Source organism: Plasmodium cynomolgi, chromosome 12 (assembly GCF_000321355.1).
Source record: "Plasmodium cynomolgi strain B DNA, chromosome 12, whole genome shotgun sequence".
NCBI classification, from domain to species: Eukaryota; Apicomplexa; class Aconoidasida; order Haemosporida; family Plasmodiidae; genus Plasmodium; species Plasmodium cynomolgi.
Window position 1 is genome coordinate 2,220,802 of NC_020405.1, and position 21,712 is coordinate 2,242,513.

Consider the following 21,712-nt stretch of genomic DNA (forward strand, 5'->3'; position numbering starts at 1 on the left):
CATTTTTTAGCTTTACCTTAATTATTTCTTTTTCCTCCTCCATTTCTGTGTCCTTGCTTTATTTTGCATTCCCCTCTGTGTTACACGTTTGAAAAGTCCTATTTCGAGTACACCACCTACATTTTTACACCTCAGAAATGTTGTCACATGTGTGTGTATAAGTACATTTCGCGCATGTGTATGTAGATAAGTGCTCCTTGTTCGTGCGTGCGCTGTGGGGAAGGTGGTCGGGTTCCAGATTGGAGGAATTTCGCGTCCATATCCTGAGCTCTCAGATGAGTGTGTATTTTTTTTTTTGTATACAAGATTGTAAATAAAGTGCAGATATTAAGGGAACAGGTGTATACACACAAGCGCTCGAGCATTCGCCCATGTCCACTTCCTTCCCTCGCACATGTCTACTTAGGAACACACAAGCATACTTACGCCTTCGCCAAACTTGCACGTAAATCTGCCTGTAGTAGTAGCAGTACACACAGCTTTCGTTACACGTAGCCATTTCCCTCACTCCAAAAATTAAATGATTCCAATATTACCATTTCTATATTTGGGAGACAGGGATGACATAGATCATGTTGAAAATCTTAAAGAGAATAACGTACAAGCGCTGGTAATATGTTGCACTTATTTCGAGTACCCTGAAGATAAAGTCCCAAATGGGTTTGCGATATTGCGAGTTAATTTGGAAGACATAGGAATGGAACAAATATCTTCCTATTTTGAGGAATCCAATAATTTTATTCATTCTTATGTTAAGAAAGAGCAGGGAGTTCTCATCTCATGCAGGTACTTTTTTTTTTTTTTTGTCCTCTCTGATGTAGGTGTGCCTGTGTGTGCATTCATATATAATATTCATTTTGGTGTACACTCACCATGCCTCTCATTTGAGTATACGCCGTTGCGTATCAATAAATGCGTGAATAGACACTCGCGCCACTCCCTTTTTACAGCCAAGGGATCAGCAGATCATCCACGATGTCCATAGCCTATCTGATGGGAAAGCAGGTATTTTTTGTGTGAAAACAAATTTGCAATGTTCCTCTTGCCCCTCTGCGGTCTTTCTCCGTGTATTCACAAAATTCTAAACGTTCAGACAGTTCCACACTGGCACTGTGTCTACCGCGAGGTGTTCATTTTTTTTCTTCTCCCTTTTGTGCCTGCGCCTATGCCTGTGTTTTTTCCCGTACAGGATTTTTGCCTCATTGAAGCATTCAACTTTATAATGGAGAAGAAGACCATCTGCCCGAACATTGGATTTATTGAGCAGCTGTGTGACTATGAAAAAGTTTTAAAGAACAAAGTTACCTTTTCCTCCAAGAAGTATATAAACTGGTTTACCTCCGAGATGTGTGACAATAAAGTAATGACGGATTTCAGTCTGGAATGCAAAAAGAACACCACGTAGATTTTCGTTTCGCCAGCGCTCGTTTCGAGTAGTGCCTAATCGTGCGCTACTTTACGTACAGTGGAAGTGAGGCGTAATTTTTTTTGCCCCCTTCTAGCGAATGGAGGGTTGTCAGTGCGCGTATTTGGGGGGACACACGCGTCCACATATATGAACACGTGATCGGATATAAACACTCACACGTGCGTATTAATTTATCTACAAGTTCATGTGAAGGTAAAGGTGAGGTTAGGAGGGGACCCCCGTTTTGATTCCTTTGAATAGATCCCCCTTTTCTTTTTAAATGAACAGTGAGCGTGTGCGTCTTTTCTGTTTGATTTGTTCTCTGGAAGGGCGTACAATTGTACATATATATATAGTTATGCATATGGAAGGCTCAGCAGTACATTTCGTTTCTCCCTTCTCCTCCCCCCCTTTTTTTTTTTCTCAAATATATACTTTACCGTAATTCGAATATATACATGCGCGGTTATTAAAAATTAAGAAATAATGATCATTTTTTTTTGTTTATCATTCCCATTTTGCGTCCTTTAAAGTGTTACTTCGTGGTACATAAGACTTTTGAGCAAATTTAAAAATTGACCATTCTGTTTTTATTAAAGTAAACATGAACGGGGAAATGCATAGGTTTTTTTCATCTCCCATTATATATTTTTTTTTTTCTGTTTTGCATTTTATGTTTTTTCGTTGTGTGTAGTAGCCCCTTTAGCATAGTTCTGAAAATAATTCGAGTTTTATCTACACGTGTTGAATGTCAGCTTGTCTTTTCATTTTGAAGCGTTTGTCACTGCGTACTGATTTGACTTCACTCCTGCTTCTCTTTGGTCTTCGCAAAAATTGACGCATAGAAGGAAACGCGTGTGTCTGTTTGTTCGTGCAAATATGCGTATGCATGTATATACACTTAGCTCCGGCTCTGTGCCCCTGAAGCCTTTTTTCCTCACCCCTTTTTTTTCTACCTTCTCTAAATAGCCAAAATAGTGCTTAAAAAAATAGCTATCTGGAAAAAAAAAAAAAAAAAGCAAAATGGCTAGCCAGCAAGGAACTTAGCTGAGCATTTTTTTTCAGCCATTTTTTACGTACTCCCAAGCCACCTCGGGGGCGTGTGCGAAGCAACATAGTGGGTGAACGGTTAAGTCACGTGCAATTATGCGCAGCATGGCAGATGCCGATTTTGAGGGGGAGGTAATTCTCAGTACTGGCGATTTATTTCAACAGAAGTGGTAGACGACCGTAAGCACAGCGAAATGTTGTTTATTATACGAAAAAAATGAAAAAGTAAAATGAAAAGGAAAACGAAAGCAAACGCTAAATTAAGTAAATGTCGAGATAGCGTGCATGTGCGAAATAGTCGAATGTATGACCAATAAAGTAAAAAATAACTGTATGGAAAAAAAGAAAGGAAAACTTGCTCTCTTTTCCACTCTGCATGCGTAGATGTTCCCCACAATTCGCAAAACGATGAAAGGGCGCTACGCATTAGTAGGTATAAAGGAAAAAATCTATGATGGGCCAAAAGTGGAACCCATTCTTTTTAAGGGAATTTCTTTTCATGACACGATCTGGCTACTCCCATTTTGTTAACAAATGGGTTACGCTCATTTCGCGTACTTTTCCTTTTTTTTTCCCCTTTTTTTTTATAACCTCCAACGTTTGTTCCCTCCCCCCAACAGATGCGCCGCACAAACGAAGATGGCTGATGTTGTTTTTTTTTTCCTACTGCTGCATGGTAGACAACATGATATGTTTCACATTCGCGCCAATAAGCACCGTCACGTATAAATTATACGGAATTTCGAATAATATATTTCCGCAGGTTTACCTGGTTATATATTCTATATTTTCAATCCCGCTGTCCTTCTTGTTAAGTGAATGTTCGTTACGAACCAACGTGGTGTGCAGTTCGCTGCTGCAATTCATGGGGTGTTTGTTAAGGTACATATACTGGGAGAACTTAACGGTTGTTATGTTTGGTCAATTTCTATCATCAATTGGTCAAATAATTTTTGTGAATGCTCCTCCGGAAGTTTCCCTGGTATGGTTTCCAGAGAAGGAACGAATCATATCTACCAGTGTATCTATAATTTCGAATGTGCTAGGCACAGCAATAATTTATTTGTATGTCCCCTTGGTGGTAATAAATGAGAAAGACATACAAGTGCTACTGAGTCACATTTGTTTGGCTAGCTTTATCGGCTGTGTGATGGTAACACTGTGCTTTGAAAATAAACCCCCTCCCACTATTGGTAGTTCTGTGCTATCCAATGCAGAATCAACATTCGACATGGAATTTCTTCCAAATTTTTGCATGCTTGAAGAAGATCAAAATTTTGATACGTGCTACTTATGTATGGGCAGTCCAGCAGAAGGGACAAGCGAAAATAAAATCACCAAATGTTTGAAAGAGTTGAGAAGATTTTTAGTGGACCTGAAGGACGAAATTGAAAATATATTAACAAAGGAGGAAATTATAAAAATTATAATCATATTTTGTTACTCAGAATGTTTAATTAGTAGTTTTTCGGCAGATATGTCTATCGTTTTGAGAGAAAAAATGATAAGCAAAAATTATTTCTCCTTAGCTGGGTCATTATTTATATGTAACACAATACTAGGAAGTGCACTAGTCTGTTTGAATGCTAATAGTGCCCATTTTAAGCTCCTAATCCTTATGTGCATATGCATGATTATGTCCGTTTGCGTGTTACTATATCTAACTGGACATCCCATTTTGATTATTCTCACTTTAAGTTTAATCGGCTTTTGGTCTGGTCCCTTACAGCCAATATGTGTTGAAATGGCGTCCATAAGAATTTATCCCATCAATTCCAATTTGTGTACTTCTCTTCTTCAAGTAATTTCCTTTTCCGTTAGCGCAATTTTTATATCATTCTTTTCGTACATATCTACCTATGTCACTACGCCCCTCGTGGTCTTTTTCCTCTCCGTCCTTATGCTGCTAATCGGTCTAAAGTTAAAACCGATTAGTGGTAAGGATAGTAAGAGGAGGGAACTCGCTACTTCTAATAATATTTCCTTTTCATATAGAAGTGGACTCATAAATAGGAACACATTAATCCGGACGAATAAGTTTGCCGACTTATCTGTGGACTTATTTGATGACCTGTTCCATGAGCAGGAGCGCGATGATCCCTTGTTTGGGGCATCACTTGGAGATGCTGTCCTCGAAAGGGGAAGAAGCAGCGATTCGGAGAACATAGTCCAGGAGGGACCTGTGGAGTCAGAAAATATCCACACCTGTGTAACGCGCGAAATTAGGGAACATTCAGGAGAAGAAGATCACCACAAAATCGAACTGAACAAGAAACTCAATTTGGATAACCTAAAAAAGGATCTTTTCTTTTATAACCAAAAAGTCGAATCGCCGAAGGGGGGGTCTAAATCGTTTTCCAGAAATTACTGCGATGAGTGTAGTGCCCATTTTGACGATGAGAAAATGCACTTGCCAAAGTACAACACGTGCTAGCCATTTTCCTAAGAAGGAATTCTGCCCCTTTCGTAATTCTTTTCCAGCTGGGACCCCTGCCTGGGGATGGGGAAACCGACGCTTTGTTCGCAAGTTCAGGGGTCTACTAATTTTATGTGCTCATCTCCGGACAATAACTTATTTTTCAAAAAGTGCATATGTAACGCAGTTAAAATGCTTACTTGTTTTAACATTTGAAATTTTAAAATTTATTACTCTCATTATTATTATTTTTTATTTTATTTTTTATTCTTTTTTTTTATTTTTATTTTATTTTTTTTTTGGGGGGGACCCGAAAGGACACACAGTGCTGCCCCCTTCCACCATTTTAAACATTTAGAACGTCTTCCAAATATGCGTGAACGTTTTGTCAATTTTTGTTTCGCGGAAGTGAACACTTCGCTTGTATATTTAGAGAATAAAGGGTTGCCCTATTTTGTTTAGTCCACTTGCTGGAAAGGACGAGACATAAAAAAAAAAAAGGTGGGGTGACGCGGTACGCGCTGTGAATGACTCTTCCCGTTTTGGTTTCACTTACGTCCACTTGCTAGTGGATCCTTTTTATGTTTTAAGGTGGTATATAACGTCATGATGTTGCATGATGCTCCACTAAGATGTTCACTTCATTCTTCGCTTTTTTTTTTTTTTTTCGCTTTACCGTTTAGATGTGTTACTAAATTGTGCACACATAGGGCAGACGTAATACGTGACAAACAGAGTTGATACCTTTTTGCGCCCTTTTCGCGTAGCATCATAAGAGGTGTGCACTTGCTGCTCGAAAGAAAAAGGGTCGAAAGGGCTTCTTCATGGAACTAGCCTTCCCTGTTTTGTCATTCGCATGGAGTAGATGCAGAGGAGGGCAAACAAATAGTGCACTTATGGATAATCGCTAAAGAAAAGCCATCTGAGGAATCCTCCTCTTAAGCTATCACAGTGTGTAAAGAGATTCTACCCCTCAAAGCGGGCATATATATATGTGTGCGTGTGTACTACGGACACTTCACAAAATATGCACATGTTTGGAGCGCCCTTCTCTGTGCAGTTTGTCCTAAGTCAGCCCTCCCCAATTTCTACATTAAAAAAAAAAAGCAGTTCACTTATGCGCGGAAGTAATTTCTCATTTTTTCCTTCCCAAATGGTTTAGCTCTAAAAATGGCGTGTTTGAGCGAGCGAAGAAAATCTAAAATGCCTACCCTGTGCTGAGGTTGCACGGGGAATGTGTCATGTGCCTATTCATACATAGCTATGCATATATATGACTATATATGCATACACATGCGCTTCCAAGTACACATATTTTTGGCTGTCTCTAGACAAGAAGCACTCCCGTGAACTGCCGAGGTAAAGGCACTTCACCTATGAGGCATAGACTTACGTCCGCGAGGGGGAAACATAACCGTTTATTTCTTTTTCTTACCCCTTTTTTTTTTTCTTTTTTTTACGAAACGGTAAATGTTCTATTTCTAAAATTGTCTAGCCATTACGTAAAAAAAAAAAAAAAAAAGGAAGTCTTACATTTTTAATATGCTACTCCAAGGAGATATGACCAATTTGTGAGGCATTTATTTTTTCCCTTTTTTTTTCCTATCATGTGCATATGTATAGTTATGTGCATGTAAATGTGCATAGCTCTTTGGTGACTGGACAACGAAACAGGCTCGCCTACTCAAGTCAACTGCAAACATGCGTAAATTTAATTTGATAAGTACAAAAGAGGTGTCTGAAATTGTGAGTTGGTACACCCATGTCTGTGCTGGGACCATGCAGGGCTACCGCGCAACGGAGGAGGATGTAAGGCTTGTTTCCCTGGGGACAGACAGTGGCCTCGACTTCTTATCATTTTAGAAGAGTGTCGCACTGCTGCACTGGGCGAGCCCATCGTGCTACATCGTTGTGTCGTCTCATTTATGATTTTTTTTTCTTTTTTGCCTCGCTGTGAAAGAACAAAATAAAATGGGAACACTCACCCAAATAAATATTTCTTGTGCATATTTTGTTTGCTTCATAAAAAGCGATATTATAATTTATTTAACGTTTTCCCATTTTTCGATGAAAAAGCCCTTCATTTTACCGTGGCGAAGGGGCACTAAGAGTTGCGCCGCGGATACACGCAGGTGTACGTATCGCCCCAAGCGCCCCCACTCACCGGCGCAACATTCCTTCTCCCCTCCGCTCCCAGGCAACGGTCATCTTGGCGTCTCTCAAAAATTTCCCCTCCTGCAGGTAGGATGATGCACCCCTGGAAATGGCGAATAAATAGGCATTTCCCCTTCAGGAGTGTGCTAAACTGGATGCGTTAATTTTTGTTTCGTGGGAGTGGTGCCCGATCCGCACATCCGCACATCCGCACATCTGCACATCTGCACATTTGCGCATTTTCCCGTTTCACCCTTCTTCCCGCTAATTTAAGGCTGTGCACAATATTCGATGGGTAAACAACGCGACGTGGGACAAGAGAGACAATCCAGCTCTTTCCACAAATGAGACATCAACCGCACAGAGCGCATGCTCAGCGAGTGTTCCTATTTTTGTCCCTCCTCACATTCCTGAGGTGAGCACCAAATGCAAATTTTCGACTTCTCACAATTTAGCCATATAGGAAAAGAGACAGCCTTATACTGCGCTCGAAATATAGCGGATTTTATAGGTACCTTTGGAAGGAGAGAATTTTTTTAAAATTATTTTTGGCCATAAAATATTTTCTCGTGCTGCACATTTTGGCCAATTCCAATTTGAAAACGCTTGCAACTGCGTAGAACGTTTTTTTTTTTTTTTTTTTTTTTTTTCCCATCAGGAAACTGCGAAACGTTGGACGCCCGTAGTATAACAGATGCCTGCATCCAGATGGACAACGAAATTTTAAGTGAGTAAACAAATTGTATCGACTCCAAAATTGGGGTTAACAAAGAGGTGTACACACGAGCAAAAATTTGTGTTTTTTTTTCTGTTTGCGTTTTTCTTCACTCGAAAGAACCGCCCTTTTTTCATGACTATGCGCAACGCACGGTGTTGTCTATTTGTCTATGTTTGCCCACACGCATGATTGTGAATAAGTGCTGTGTCCCATCGGCATGAGGAATAAATTCGATTTAATTGGCCTTTTCAAAATGACGCGTATTTTTACTCACCCCATTTTTTAGACAGCAATTTTGCCAATAGTGGATCCACAGGTATGAAAGATTAGAGGGCCTTTTTTTTTTTTCATTCAAAATAGGGGAACATAAAAATCTCCCTCTATAGGAGTCTCCTCGAAATGTGCCGAATGAAGGATTGGCACAAAATTTACATTCTTCATGTTCTGTATATTGATATGCCCACATCGCCTTTTTTAGCTATCATTGCCATCATTGAAAAGGTTATGAACCAGGATGTTTTCAAGCTTTACATTTGCAACTTAGGTAGCCCCCCGAAATTTTTTAGCTTACAAAATGTGCCCCCTCTTTTACATTTTTCGTTTTTACGTCAAATAGTTGCTGCGTCGTTGGGCGATGACCCTCTATAAGCTCTTTCCCCTTTTATGCCTTCTCGCTAACGTTGAAATGTTCGTTACTAGTTAGTAACTATCAATTATTAGCTATCAATTATTACCCCTCCCTTGTGATTACACCGCCGTAGGTGACTCTCGGGCAATGCTAATCAAGAAGGATGGGTCGTTCATCTCCCTGAGCGAAGATCACAAGCCATACAACAAAAAGGAAAAGGAGAGAATCGACAAAATTGGAGGGTTTGTGGAAAATGGAAGGATACTCGGCTACATTGGCGTGTCCAGATCGTTTGGGGATAAAGTAAGCAGCAGCTTCTGAATATGTCACCCCATTTGAAAAATGCAGAAATATGGAATAGTAGCGATCGTTTCTTGGGTACACTTTTTTTTTTTTTTCTCTTTTAAAATAAAAAAAAAAAAAAGAGATAGAAACACGCGCATCCACAGCGCTAGCAAAAATAAGGAGAATCCCCCTTTTTTTTTTTATGAATCCAACTTCCCTTCTTCTGTAGAACTACAAAGGAAGGAGCAGCGTTCCGTATAACCCCCACGAGACGATGATCACGTGCATACCAGACATAAAAATTTTTTACGCAAATTGCGACGACATCTTAGTGTTAGGGTGTGATGGAATATTCGAAATGCTTTCATGGAGTGAGGTTGCCAAATTCAGCTACGAGTGTGTCAATAGGTACTCACTAAGCGATGCAGTGATTAACATTCTAGATTATGCGTTGTTGTCTGGCTCCAGGGACAACATAACGATTCAAGTAGTTAAATTTTTTAACGAGCAAGTGGAGAGTTTCCATTTTCGAGAAAAATTGGTACCCAGCATTTATATACATAATGAAAAGGTAACCAAGTATGAATTCTATGGAAGGTTCCTAAATAAGTATCACATAAATGATAGGAATATTATTAACAACTTGATGGAATACTGCACCGAAATAAAAGAAAAGGGGTGTTCCCTTGGGCCATTTTTAAAAAGAATGCGAGAAAATAAAAACACACATATTATATTAAATAGGAGGAATAAGAAAAACATCAAATATTTGACGTTGCCAATTCTGCAAGAGGATCTCAAAACCAACAATTCTTTTAATGCCATGGATCAAAACGACTTCAACAGTATGAGGGAGTTTTTTAGAGAATACGACAAAAAGATGAAGATGGTGAATTGTTCAAAGGGGGGGGAATAGAAAGACGTGGTGAATTAGGGGAAGATTACCAAAAATTTTTGTTAGGTATTCTCAAATGGGTTTCTACATATGGGTCCACACCCCACATGTGGGGAACGAAATTGTGGAGATGAAACAAGCACACTACTGTATGTAGGCCAAAATGTGCTCGAAAAAGAGAGAGGAACATACATGTTTGATCATTTTTCTAGCAAAGATTTGTTTTTAAAGATGTTATCAGAGGTAAGAGCCCTTGTGTGCAGCATTTTTTATTCTTTCAAGCGCGTGGAGGAACGAATGTGTGAAGGTACTCTTTCGTCACTTCTAACTTTTGAGAGGAACATCTGAAGATCTACGTGCAAATACATACGTACTACTCCCTTCCCAGCATGCCGCGATTTTTTTTAATTGGAAAAATTTATTAACCATATGTAATGACACATCCCTAAGGCAACCGTACTACTGTGCAGAAAGTGGACATTATCGTATTCACGCGGTATTTATGTGTAACGGCGCGACCCCAAAAGTTTCATTTGAAAAAATCTGAAGAGCTTCCAAAAAGGGGAAAAAAAAAAGAGTTTCCTTTTTTTAATTTGTTTCCCTTTGATGTGTCGCTGAAAAGGGGGAAAGCGGGAGACGAAATGGCCCCTTTTTATTTTATCCCTTTTTGTTTTACCCCTCCCTATTTTTTTTTATATTGTCCTTTTTGTTGCTTCATACATTCTACATGTGCCTAACAATCCTGTCTGACTTCTCTTCTTCCTTCGAACGTGTGATTACTACCAAACAGGTAGCCATACGAAATGGTCAATTTTGAAAAAGTTTCAAAGTTCAGTAGCTAGACAGGAAACAAAAAAAAATGGCTATGTGTACATTTACGTATGCAAACCCTTCGCTCGCCAAATTAGCAAGCCATATTTGTAATTTATATAAGCTTTAGCGACAGCGCTCAGTTAACCATATGTGTGTTGCTTGTGTGTGCTGCGCGAAGAGTCTAACCAAGTCGGCTTGTCCATTTAGCAGTTTTGCAAAGTTCGCGCGAACAGTGCGTTGTTCTTGCGCTTCACGTGCGTATGTACATATTTGTGCACAAAAGTGTGCGCACTTTTTATGCACTTTTCGCATGAACATTTTGCACGAATATTTTACATGAACTTTTTTTTTTTTTTTTTTGCAAAAAATGGCTAGTTACTCCCCGCGGTGATGTCGTAAATTAATAAGACCAAAATTGTATTTTCTTCTTTTTCACACTAACTATTTTATTTTATTTATTTTTTTTTTTTTTTTCTTTTTCTTTTGCATACAAATGTATTATTATAAAACAATTTCGATTTAAATTTATAAATTTTGTTCATTTCTCCAATTTGCTTCTATTCAATTTAAAACATTTTACAAATTTGGAATACTTTGCTTCAGGACATAACTGCCTTGTTAAAATTTCCCCCCTTCGTTTGCACACACGCGCGTTGATTTTGCACAAGTGTGCGTACTTACCTGAGAATATACACGTTTAAGAAAACACTTTTCCCCAGTAAGCCACATCCACCATGCAACCCTTTCAGTTCGTTCCTCAAGTAGATAACAAAGTAAACGTTGTTTCAATGCAGCCCTTTCAAATGTATGTCCCCAACCATAATATGATGGTTCCTCAAGCATGCCCAGAAAACATACAGCAGTATCACCACCAGCCTATATTTTTCGAGCCCCTGCCCCCACTATATGTGAAAAACCAGTTGCTGCCATCTCCTATTCTGGTACAAATGCCCACAACGGTGGTTGTTCAGAATGAATCCCAACCGTCAATGGTTCTTAGTCAGCCCCCCTCAAACATCGTAGTCAAAAATAATCCGCCTACATCCGTTTTTGTGAAGCAGTCCAATCCTAATGTAGTGGTGAAGAATGAAGCGCCGCCAAATTATGTGCAGAGTGTCGAGGCTTGTCAAGAGGGAGTGGTGGCAGATATGAGCCGCCCCATGATGACCACCTTGAACAAAAATATTTTATAAATGCAGCAAGGCGTGGAGAAATGTACGTACGTGGATATGATGCGGGTAAGCATGTTTCTGTTGCACGTGTATGGGGGAAGGGGGGACTCTACAGGATTAATCCACGCTGGTGCCAAGTAGGGCTAATTCAAATGAGCGCGGGAGGAGTGTCCAGCGTGGGGTACGCTATCGGATATGATGCCTCCATCTGACACAATGAATAATCATATAAAGAAGCTACCACGTGAGCGTGCACGAGTGTGTATGTGGGGATATGCGCTTATATAGACATACAATCATACGTGCAACAGACCCGCATGCGTATATCTCCCCCCCTCCGCCGAGCTCACAAATAGCCTGTTTGATAATGAAGACGGCACTGTGAACACTTTCATATTAGCTTAAAGATCCAAGTTCAGCATAAGTGAATAAATGAGCCCGATACAGAAAAGGGTTAAAAACGTTTATGTGTCCATTTTGTCTTCATGGCTTGGCCACGATGTAGACATATTTCGCTACTCCTTGATGACATACCTTTTTGTGCAGTTGTAAAAACATAATTTTGCATAAATGTAACTTTGTATGTACAGTTTTTCATTTTTTTTTTTTTTTTAAATGGAAAACTGCCAATTTTGTTCTATTAAAAGGGTAATTGTTTAAAAGATGACCACAAATGTGCATGCGCTTCGTAGATGGTACGAAATGAAGCTTTTCCAATATGTTGCGTCGTATTTGAGCAGGGATACTCCACAAGGGTTGCAATTAAAAAGTAAAACTATTCCTTTTTAAGTGAAAGTTGTGTGTGATGAAAACAATTTTAAAAGTATTTTTTTTTTTTTTTTTATGTGAACCACAAAAATGGGAGAAACGATAAAAGGATCGAACAAACATGACAACTAAAATTTTTATAAAGAGAAGAAGAAAAAAAAAAAAAAAAAAAAATTCTTCACTGAGTACATCCAAATGGGTTAAGTTCTCACTACAAGTGTGACAAAAAAAGATTGGCGCATATTTCTTCCCTGTATAGATCTGCTATGAAATAATTTTTTCGCTTTCCCTGTATGTGCCCCTCTTTTAGACATTGTTCGGTGTGTGTGTTGAAGAGGCTATCTGTTCAGATATTTGACTAAGCGGTTAGAGCCACCATGTTCGATTATGTGTGATCAGGGAAACAGGGCCTGCACATCTATATGCGCACATGGAGTGTATTTATATGTGTCCGCATTTCTGCAGCATAAACTTGCAGCAGTGGCAGGTGTACATCATTTTTTATGTCCCTCCGATTTGTGGTTCACTGTGCTGGCATAGTTTTGGAGGTTAACACATATTAGCTTCCTTTTTTTTTCGCCCACCCCCCATTTTGGACTTTTAATATTTTGAAGGGGTGCTTTGGGTGTAGTCCTCCCTTTTATTCGCATACAGGGTCATGTTGTAAGGGGAATAGCTGCCATCATTGTTGAGAGGGACACTGGTAAAATACATGTTGTTCATAGGCTGAGATTTATTTTGAGTCGTTATGCACTGATTAGAGAAAATATTGGCAGGGTCTGTAAGCTCGTTCATTTCAGGGGTAGTAACTCCAAGGAGGGGTTCATTTGTCCCTTGGAGAATTCCCGTATTAAGGTTGGTCATAGAGGTGAGTTCTTTCATTTGATGGTTGAGGCTTAGGGCATAATTGGTGTTATCCGAAAATTCGTTCCCTGACTTTTGCATGATGATGTTTGGATTTTGTTGTCTAACTATGATAGGTTGAGGTTCATCATTTTTTAGGATGATATTTTGTGGGGGCAGATCTAGCGTAATTGGTGGGTTCGGCTGCGTGTGAATTATGACGGTGGGTGGTTGCCTCACAATGATAGGTTGTATGCTGTTCTGCTGCACCATGACGTAGTATACAAGGTGGTCCATTTTGCGGGGTAAGGCTCAAGGATAGGCAGATGGGGGGGAAATGCCTGAGGAGGCTATACTGGGTATCTCGCAGAGAGACGCACCAATAGCAGCACAAGTGGCGACCCCGGAGTGGAAATACAATTTGGGAAGAAACTCGAACAGACAATGTTTATGGAGGAACACACTACCTCGCAAATGCAAATGGGATGAATTTTTTTTTTTTTTTGTTAAGTCCCCTTCAAGGGTGAAAACTGTTCGATAAAGTTAAACGAGTAGGGAAGAAAAGCGCACAACACATGGGTGGGGTTTTACTTATTTTGCGAATACGTGTAGGAGGGGTGAACAAGTATGGAAGTTACTGTCGTGGTTCATTTGCCCACTTATCGTTGCTCAATTATCCGTTCCGCTTGAGCTACTTTTTTTTCGTCGAAGGGAAAACTCCCCTGTTTGTTCATAGCCCCCGCGGAGCTGAGTCCGCCGAGTTGCGTTTGCCGAATTCCGTTTGCCGAGTTGCGTCCACCTCGTGTATGTACAACGCTGGATGGAGGCACTTCAACCCTTGGGAACTTTTCACCGCTCTATAGCGCGATGATGTCAGCATGTCTTTGTGCATCCCAGGGTTATGAAATATAAACGGTGAATATCTTCGTTTTTCCGCCTAGCATATTGTCATGCGGTGAGAGGTCCACTGGAGGTACGCCGTTCATGTGTCTAACATTTGCTCCTACCCATGTGCTTCCCTTTTTAAACACGTGGAAGGAAGTTGGGCTTTGCCAGCATTTGGAAATTTACCTCCCGCGATGTACATCCCCCATTGCCCACTTATGGAACAAAATAATTTTTCATTAATTTTTCATTAATTTGTCATTAATATGTCATTAATTTTTCATTAATTTGTCATTAGTTTTTCATTAATTTTTCATTAATTTTTCATTAATTTGACTTTTTTTTTGAATAAATTTCTTACAGTTGTAATGTATGCAGTATAGCAAAATAGATAAATGTATGTTTCGAAAAATGGGAGGAGGAAATTACAGGGCATGTAAATGGAGTGTTGCATCTTTTATTTGCTTCCTCCGGATGATTAACAATGTGTAGCTGCTTGGTTAAAACAGTTTAAACGCTACACCCATCGTGCTAAAACGCATTGGCGTGGGAGAGATTCACTCCCATATGGTGTGGAAGTCGCCATCGCGGTCTACCCTCTTGTAGGTATGTGAACCGAAGTAGTCCCTCTGGGCCTGCACCAAATTGAGTGGCAAATTTTTAGAGGTCACCATTTGGAAGTAAGCCAAACTAGCGGAAAACGCAGGAATGGGAATAGATGACTTGGTAGCTACCTGAACAACTTTCCTCAAGGAAGGAAGTTTATTTTTCATTTCTTGAGCAAAATCTTCATCCAGGAATAACAAGTCTAAGTTTTCATTTTTTTTATAAGCATTGGTAATTCGATCTAGGAAAACAGCTCTAATAATACAACCTCCTCTCCAAATCCTTGAAATTTCTCCAAGGTTTAAATTCCATTTCATTTCTCCTGATACTTGCTTTAGTAAAAATAATCCTTGTGTGTAAGATATGATTTTGCAGCAGTAAAGAGCATTTAACAGATCGTCCTCAAAATGGGTCAAATCTTCACCCTCTACTTTGCACACTTTCATTTCGTTACAGAAATGATTATCTGCTTTGATTCTCAGCTGTTTGTATGCACTTATATTTCTTGCATCTAATGCTGCACACATGGTTGGGCATGGAATTCCCCTCTCGATAGCTTCTAACATGGTCCACTTTCCAGTTCCTTTAGCCCCAGCAATGTCTAATATCATATCTACCAGGTGGTTATCCGTTAAATCGTCTTTCTTGCCCAAAATTTTGTACGTTATTTCGATCAGGTAAGAATTTAAAATTCCTTCATTCCATTTTTTAAAAACTTCGGATAACTTCTCATTGCTATAATTGAGAATATGCTTCATTAGTATGTAGCTCTCTGATATTAACTGCATGTCTCCATATTCGATCCCGTTATGTACCATCTTCACATAGTTGCCTGATGACCTGGGTCCTATGTAAGTAACACAAGGTGATGTGCCTACCTTAGCTGAGCATTTTTCTAAAATGTCCTTAATGCTGTCATAGGCATATTTAGATCCCCCTGGCATGAATGAACATCCGTATCGTGCCCCTGCTTCTCCTCCACTAACTCCCATGGCTAGATACTCTACTTTGTGTTCCTCACAAATTGAAATTCTCCTTTCTGTGTTCAAATACCATTCATTTCCTCCGTCAATAATAATATCTCCTTCTTCAAAATGTTTTAAAATATTTTTTATCGTTTCGTCCACGGCTGGTCCTGCTTTTATCAGTAGGATAATTTTCCTGGGCTTCTTTAAGTTGTTTATTAACTGTTCCAGTGTTTCATATCCGTTAATGGGTACATTGATTTCCTTTGCCTTCTTTATCGTATCCTCCGTCCTCTCGTACGTCCTGTTGTACACTCCTATGGTAAATCCATTGCTCGCTATATTCAGGCTAAGGTTCTGTCCCATCACCGCCAGCCCGATTAATCCTATGTCACAAGTTCCCGTCATTTTGTTCGAGCAGCGGTGGGGGAGTGGTAGATACGGAAGTGGGGGGAGAAATACGTACAGCGGTAGATGCTGCGAAAGGGGGGGTGTCAGATACACACAAAAATATACAGTTTATACTTTATACGATATGCACGCTTGGAGCGTGGGAGAACTTCCTCTGATAAGGGAGGCACAAGGAGTAATGCCTTTTTTTTTTAGCGCCCACTCGAAATAGTCTTGCTAACAGCGCTTGGGGAAAGGGACTCCTAAATGAGGCCGTTCGCGTGTGTATAAAAACTTCACCCTTTTATATCCCCTTCGGTGGGGCAGGAAAAAAGTTGCCCTATTCTCTTGCCCCTTCGCGGAAAGCTTATGCGGGGATGCGCCTACACGGTCATATAAGTACGCATATATATAGATGCACTTACTTTTTCTCTTTTTTGTGCTTGTCGTTACGAGCGTTTGCTTTTCTCTCTGCTGCCTTGGGTTGGATAACTCTCCATGCGTGATGACGCTGACATAAAAATTTGCCTCTTTTGTTTGTTCACTAAATGGAATATTTAACAATTGTGAAGTTTTTTTTTTTTTTTTTTTTTTTTTTGCATTCGTTTTTTATAGAATGATAGAGACTTTCTGTGAGGAAGTTTTTCACTGACGAGTGGGTCGACAAGAGGTACACATATTCCCTGTGGCACAGTTATTTTTGCGTTGACTCTCGTTCGGAAGCGGCGTTTAAGTGGCGTCGCCGTGATGCAGCGGCTCCTCTGTTCCTTCCCAGCGCGGCCAATAAGCAACGGCGAGATGAGTACACGCCACTATTTAAGAGTCCACAAAAAATATTCTTTACGGGAAATTATATTGTGAGAGAGTATATCATAGGAGAGAAAACTTTGGGGTCTATTTAACCATGTAGAAAAGGTGATAAAAATGAGGCACGCGGCATGGTGTATATATGACATTTTCCTTTTTTTTTCCTTCCCCTTTGCGCTCGACCGTATGAATGACGGCGCCCATGTGCTACCCCAAATTGGCCATGCAAAAATTCTCTCCTGGGTGCACTTTTTTTTTTTTTCGCGTCGTTGCAGGGGGAACATAAGTACGCGCAATGTATATGCACAGGTTCTCCTATATAGGGAGGCCACTGTGTACTTGTAGCACAAGATAAAGTAAGAGATCCCCTGCGTGGAAGTCCTGAGCGCGCTAATTGCACATCTCCATGTGGAAGGAACAAACAGGAAGCAACTCTCCCTTGGATTGCGGACTGACGCAGCGGCCATCAACCCTTCCTCCAGATTGCAGGAAAAAAATTTGGCTGTACTTTTTATAATAACGTATGCGTAAGCAAGCACGCACGAATGTATGCACATAGCACGCGCAAGTGGTTAGGCGACACGAGGGGGAGAAAGCTTCGCATCGCAGTAATTTAAAGAGGAGTACCGAGTGACATGCACAGATATGTGCATCGTGCGGAAATTGGTGAACCTGTTTGGAAAAAAAAAAGGGCATACGGTGATGGTAAAGGCGAACCTGTTTGAAAAAAAAGGCATACGGTGAAGGCAAAGGCGAAGCATATAACCGCTTACGTGCATGAGGACAGTGAACAGCCGTTAGATGATAAGGGAACAAAGGGGAAGACCCTTCCAAGCGCTTCCGTGGATCGGTGTCCTCCCCCCTCCCACACCAGCTCCTTAAGTACCCAAATAAATTCACTTAATAATGATTAAAGTTATCTCTGCCCTACGCAAAGGAGCCTTTTTAAGAACGTACAAAGAGTTGATCCCCCCATGCTGTAGCAACACAAGTAGGAATTCACTTTTGTGTAAAAGGAGTTTAATAAACGGGACGAGCCCCTCAAGCAGAAGCTACACAACACTATCGGAAGAAGCTGTGAAGGCTATAACGAATCTGAAGGAAGTTGTAAAAAAACCGGATAAAAAAAAAAACATTACGAGAGAGACTCTTAAAAATTGCCAAGGTCATAAAAGACGATATAAATTATTTGGAGACAGAGAAGAATTTCACAACATCGATAGGGACAAAAATAATCTCATTATAGAACCTACGGATTCGTTTCGAGCCGTAATTACGACATCCAAAAATAATGTCCACGTTCAGGTTGTTAACAAAAGTAAAAATTACAAAACTGTGTTTGGATCCTTTGCAGGAAACGTTGGCTTTACAAAGTCACTGCAACAAAGTGAAAGATGCGCATACAGAATAGGAGAAAACATCGCCAAGAAATGTAGGAGGCTGGGCATATTCAGTATCGACATAAAATTTAGAAGAATCATGAGAGTAGAGACTGTTTTGCAAGCTATGTATGCCAACAATTTAAACATTACACAAATTATTCACGAGCCTAGATTGCCCAAGTGTGGATTAAATGCTTCCAAACCAAGGAAGAGAAGGCGTGTATAAGGGTTGGTTCAGCAGAAAAAAGTATGGGAATTTATCTGCACTAACGTACAATAGAATGTGCCATAACCAATCGGTAACATTTCCCGTGAACTTTGTTTTAGCAGTTGGACTGCCCTTGCCGAATAATGCCTCGTCCAACCTGGTTACATACTCGTGCGAGGTAAGCAAGGTACAACCATTTCGCAACAAAGCGGTAACGGTTTAATTCTTTTACGAGGATGAATTGTGTCATCATTTTTTTTTATCTTTCTTTTTTTTTTTTTTTAGCCATTTGGGGTGTCCCACAGGTTGGATCCCCCCTTCTCAGTGGACCATATAGATCCGCATAACAAACGCCTACGTGCGCAAATGGTACCTCACGGTAACTTTGCTCCTATGGTGAACTGATTTGAAAAATAAAATTTCAATTTTTTTACAAACTTGTTTTACCAAATTGCGATTATAGAATTGATTAAAAAAGTTGAAAGGGTACGAAAAAGCAAAAGAGGTGAGTTGCTGCCACATGGACATGCATACGCACGTGCATACATGAGTGGGTAGCTCCAAAATGGGCAACTTCAATATGGTACAGAAAAACGAAAAAAAAAAATAAAATAATTCGTTTAGAACTGTTCCCCGAGCTGAACTTTCGAAAAGGGAAACAGCAGCGAAAGAGCTGGAGGAGGGAAAGTGGAATGTACAATTCTGCGATTGTTCGCGAATTGGCTAAACGAATTCTTTTATGGTGTCGCTGTACGCCGAAATGACGAGAAAAAGAGGGGGGGTAAAAAAAAAACAATTACAGCATTCAATTGTAATGTGCATAGTTGACGCACATCCTCATATGCAGCAAAATACACAAAGACATTCTTCTCTCCGTTGGGTTTTGGATTACATGTCTTGTTTAAAAATGTCACTTGTTGGTGACGCGCACCTCGCTGGGTGTGATATGCTGTCGTCTGTCTTCTGTGTTGCACGTAAAAGCTGCTTCACGAATGGATTGAAAGTGGGGCTGCCAAAATGGAAAACAAGAACCCCCCCCTAATGTCCCATATATTAAGAATGAAACCATCCAGGTGCTGTCTACCTCACATGTCATAACCAAGCACACTCTGTAGTTTTGCCCTTCCTTGGGTTACACTCGCGCATTACACCATTGAGCGGCTAATCAATTTATCACTTTTTCTCTGTAATTTTTTATTGCGTGCTTGATCGCGTCTTCCGCTAATAAACTGCAGTGAATTTTGACTGGAGGTAAACTCAAGTGGGAAGCAATGTCGTCGTTTTTAATTTTGAGCGCTTCGTCGATAGTCTTCCCCTTGATCAATTCAGTGGCATAAGAGCTACTAGCAATTGCGGAGCCACATCCAAAGGCCATAAATCGAGCGTCTTTAATAACATTGTCTTCGATTTTTAATTGCAATTTTATGACATCACCACATGACGCTTTACCTACAATGGATGTCCCAATATTTTTTTCATTCTTATCAAAAGAGCCAACATTTCTGGGTTTATTAAAATGGTCCTTTACATTATCACTGTATCCTCGGGCCGCACATGGGTAACAACCATTTTTCAGGATGTTTCCATTTACGCGCGGTAAGCACAGGGGTCCTCTTCCCACCGATGATAAGGCTGCCCCCCTTCCTTTGCAAAGCAGCGAAAGGAAAGTAGCCATCATAATTGGATTTTTATTGCAATTGAGATGGAGATAAATGCTGCTTATCTCGAAAAGGGGGAAAAAAATCTTCTTTCTTTTTTTTTTCCGGTTTAGCTAATGCGCAGTAACATACAGTACCCCTCCCATGCATGTGGTTTTAATTATGTAATGATGTAGTGACGTGTAAATGCTGGGTGATCGCTTAAAAAAAAAGAAGAAAACAGTTAAGCAACTTTCCTTCACGATTTAAAAATAGCATTTTCGTAAAATTTAAAATTGTTCAGTTTTTTTTTCTTGTAATTGTAAGATAAGCAATTGAACTGCTGGCAAAAAATAAACGCGAATTAATTCACCCAAAAAAAAAAAAAAAGACTATCCCCGATGTTGAAAAAAAAGAAAAAAAAAATTGGGACAAAAAAAATATTTATTGTAACATTTCCTTTTGCTGGGCAGCAGAAAAGAGGATGAAAAACGTGAAGAGTCAAGTTGTGAATACTAAAATTACGTCAATTTTGAACAAAAGCGCGCTTTTTCTAACGACAGCATGGCATTTTATTTGTAAATAATTTGTCATTAAAATAAAAATGCCAAGCGGAAAAATATGCGCGCTAAATTAAAAGGTTGCATTTTAACCCGCGTTTCTGCGGAGGACGGAAAAAAAAAAGAAATCGCGATAAAATGACGTTACATATCATCACTTGACATGGCATTAACCTTACATGACGCCAAATGGTACGAAATCACATCAAATCGTATTCGTCGAAAGGGTCAAATGGAGTAAAAAGAAAAAAGAAAAATCGCATCAACCCTTCGTGAAATTTGATCAATGCGTTATATGCGCATGCAGGGGGAGAGAAATAAAAATAACGCGAAAAGAGACCGCGCAGGTCTGCATAACTATGTATTGTATTACCCACATCATGACACCATTTTGCCGAGTTATACTAAAATGGTGGAAAGGGGGAAGGAACAAAAATAATGAGAAATATGATCAAACATATGTAATTTCGCTCAGTGCATATGAACTGTTTTAAACGAATAAAAGACGCACTCCTATTCATCGCATAAAAAGCTTTTTCAGCGCAGAGAACCCCAGCAGCGGGGGGAACCTCTTCACCATTCGCCACAAAATAGAAAATTTTCTTCGTAACAATCTCTCAAATTTGTTTTCCTGAAATGGATGCTCCGCGCGCGAGTGAAAGAAAAACGATTCGGGAAAAAAAAAATGCCAAATATGATCACATTTCGAGTGTCTAAAGCAGCTGTGCTCCCTATTTAAAGAGAAAAAAAAAATAGAACCTCCCCCTGCGTGAGGGAATACATTTGTTGTAGACATAAAAGACTGACCCTCTCGCCGAAGCATATGTTGAAGAGTAAAAAAAGTTGGTGACTTAGGGTCTCATTTTTTCGCCCCTGTAATGGAGCATATGTTATGTTTAATTTACACCACCTGGTGAGTAGCAAAGTGGGAGAACTCTACCTCCCATTGGCCTACTTCGCACCCATTTTATGTTCATACATTTATATTTCATCAGCGGGAAAGAAACCCGCATTTATTTTTACCTTTTAGTTAATTATGATTTTACACGCAAGGAGAGAATCAACAAGTCTATGATGGACACAGGTGTAATAAAATAAAAACTTTAAAACTATAACTAGAGA

The 21,712-nt window shown here is 39.8% G+C and overlaps 8 protein-coding genes across 8 annotated transcripts; 5 read left to right on the forward strand and 3 right to left on the reverse strand.

Moving 5' to 3' along the window:
* Window positions 1–520: 520 nt before the first annotated feature.
* PCYB_126010 (dual-specificity protein phosphatase) lies at window positions 521–1,405 on the forward strand (the record flags this gene model as incomplete). Its single annotated transcript, XM_004223934.1, has 3 exons — window positions 521–786; window positions 951–1,005; window positions 1,190–1,405. 3 exons carry the CDS (start codon window positions 521–523, stop codon window positions 1,403–1,405), a joined length of 537 nt encoding a protein of 178 aa, XP_004223982.1.
* A 1,738-nt stretch (window positions 1,406–3,143) lies between these two features.
* On the forward strand, window positions 3,144–5,336 carry PCYB_126020 (hypothetical protein; the record flags this gene model as incomplete). Its single annotated transcript, XM_004223935.1, has 3 exons — window positions 3,144–4,395; window positions 4,454–4,892; window positions 5,233–5,336. 2 exons carry the CDS (start codon window positions 3,144–3,146, stop codon window positions 4,465–4,467), a joined length of 1,266 nt encoding a protein of 421 aa, XP_004223983.1. The 3' UTR covers window positions 4,468–4,892; window positions 5,233–5,336.
* Window positions 5,337–8,154: 2,818 nt separating this feature from the next.
* On the forward strand, window positions 8,155–9,575 carry PCYB_126030 (protein phosphatase 2C; the record flags this gene model as incomplete). The annotated part of the gene is made up of 3 exons (XM_004223936.1): window positions 8,155–8,290; window positions 8,508–8,677; window positions 8,889–9,575. The coding sequence occupies 3 exons, from the start codon at window positions 8,155–8,157 to the stop codon at window positions 9,573–9,575; spliced, it is 993 nt and encodes a 330-aa protein (XP_004223984.1).
* A 1,541-nt stretch (window positions 9,576–11,116) lies between these two features.
* On the forward strand, window positions 11,117–11,560 carry PCYB_126040 (Pv-fam-g protein; the record flags this gene model as incomplete). Its single annotated transcript, XM_004223937.1, has 1 exon — window positions 11,117–11,560. The coding sequence occupies exon 1, from the start codon at window positions 11,156–11,158 to the stop codon at window positions 11,558–11,560; it is 405 nt and encodes a 134-aa protein (XP_004223985.1). The 5' UTR covers window positions 11,117–11,155.
* A 1,347-nt stretch (window positions 11,561–12,907) lies between these two features.
* Window positions 12,908–13,447, reverse strand: PCYB_126050 (Pv-fam-g protein; the record flags this gene model as incomplete). The annotated part of the gene is made up of 1 exon (XM_004223938.1): window positions 12,908–13,447. One exon carries the CDS (start codon window positions 13,445–13,447, stop codon window positions 12,908–12,910), a length of 540 nt encoding a protein of 179 aa, XP_004223986.1.
* A 1,145-nt stretch (window positions 13,448–14,592) lies between these two features.
* Window positions 14,593–16,014, reverse strand: PCYB_126060 (6-phosphogluconate dehydrogenase decarboxylating; the record flags this gene model as incomplete). The annotated part of the gene is made up of 2 exons (XM_004223939.1): window positions 14,593–15,459; window positions 15,520–16,014. The coding sequence occupies 2 exons, from the start codon at window positions 16,012–16,014 to the stop codon at window positions 14,593–14,595; spliced, it is 1,362 nt and encodes a 453-aa protein (XP_004223987.1).
* A 1,695-nt stretch (window positions 16,015–17,709) lies between these two features.
* PCYB_126070 (ribosomal protein S11) lies at window positions 17,710–18,411 on the forward strand (the record flags this gene model as incomplete). The annotated part of the gene is made up of 1 exon (XM_004223940.1): window positions 17,710–18,411. The coding sequence occupies one exon, from the start codon at window positions 17,710–17,712 to the stop codon at window positions 18,409–18,411; it is 702 nt and encodes a 233-aa protein (XP_004223988.1).
* Window positions 18,412–19,559: 1,148 nt separating this feature from the next.
* PCYB_126080 (nifU protein) lies at window positions 19,560–20,108 on the reverse strand (the record flags this gene model as incomplete). Its single annotated transcript, XM_004223941.1, has 1 exon — window positions 19,560–20,108. A coding segment is annotated over exon 1 (510 nt), but the record flags the coding sequence as incomplete, so codon positions are not given.
* Between the last annotated feature and the right edge of the window lie 1,604 nt (window positions 20,109–21,712).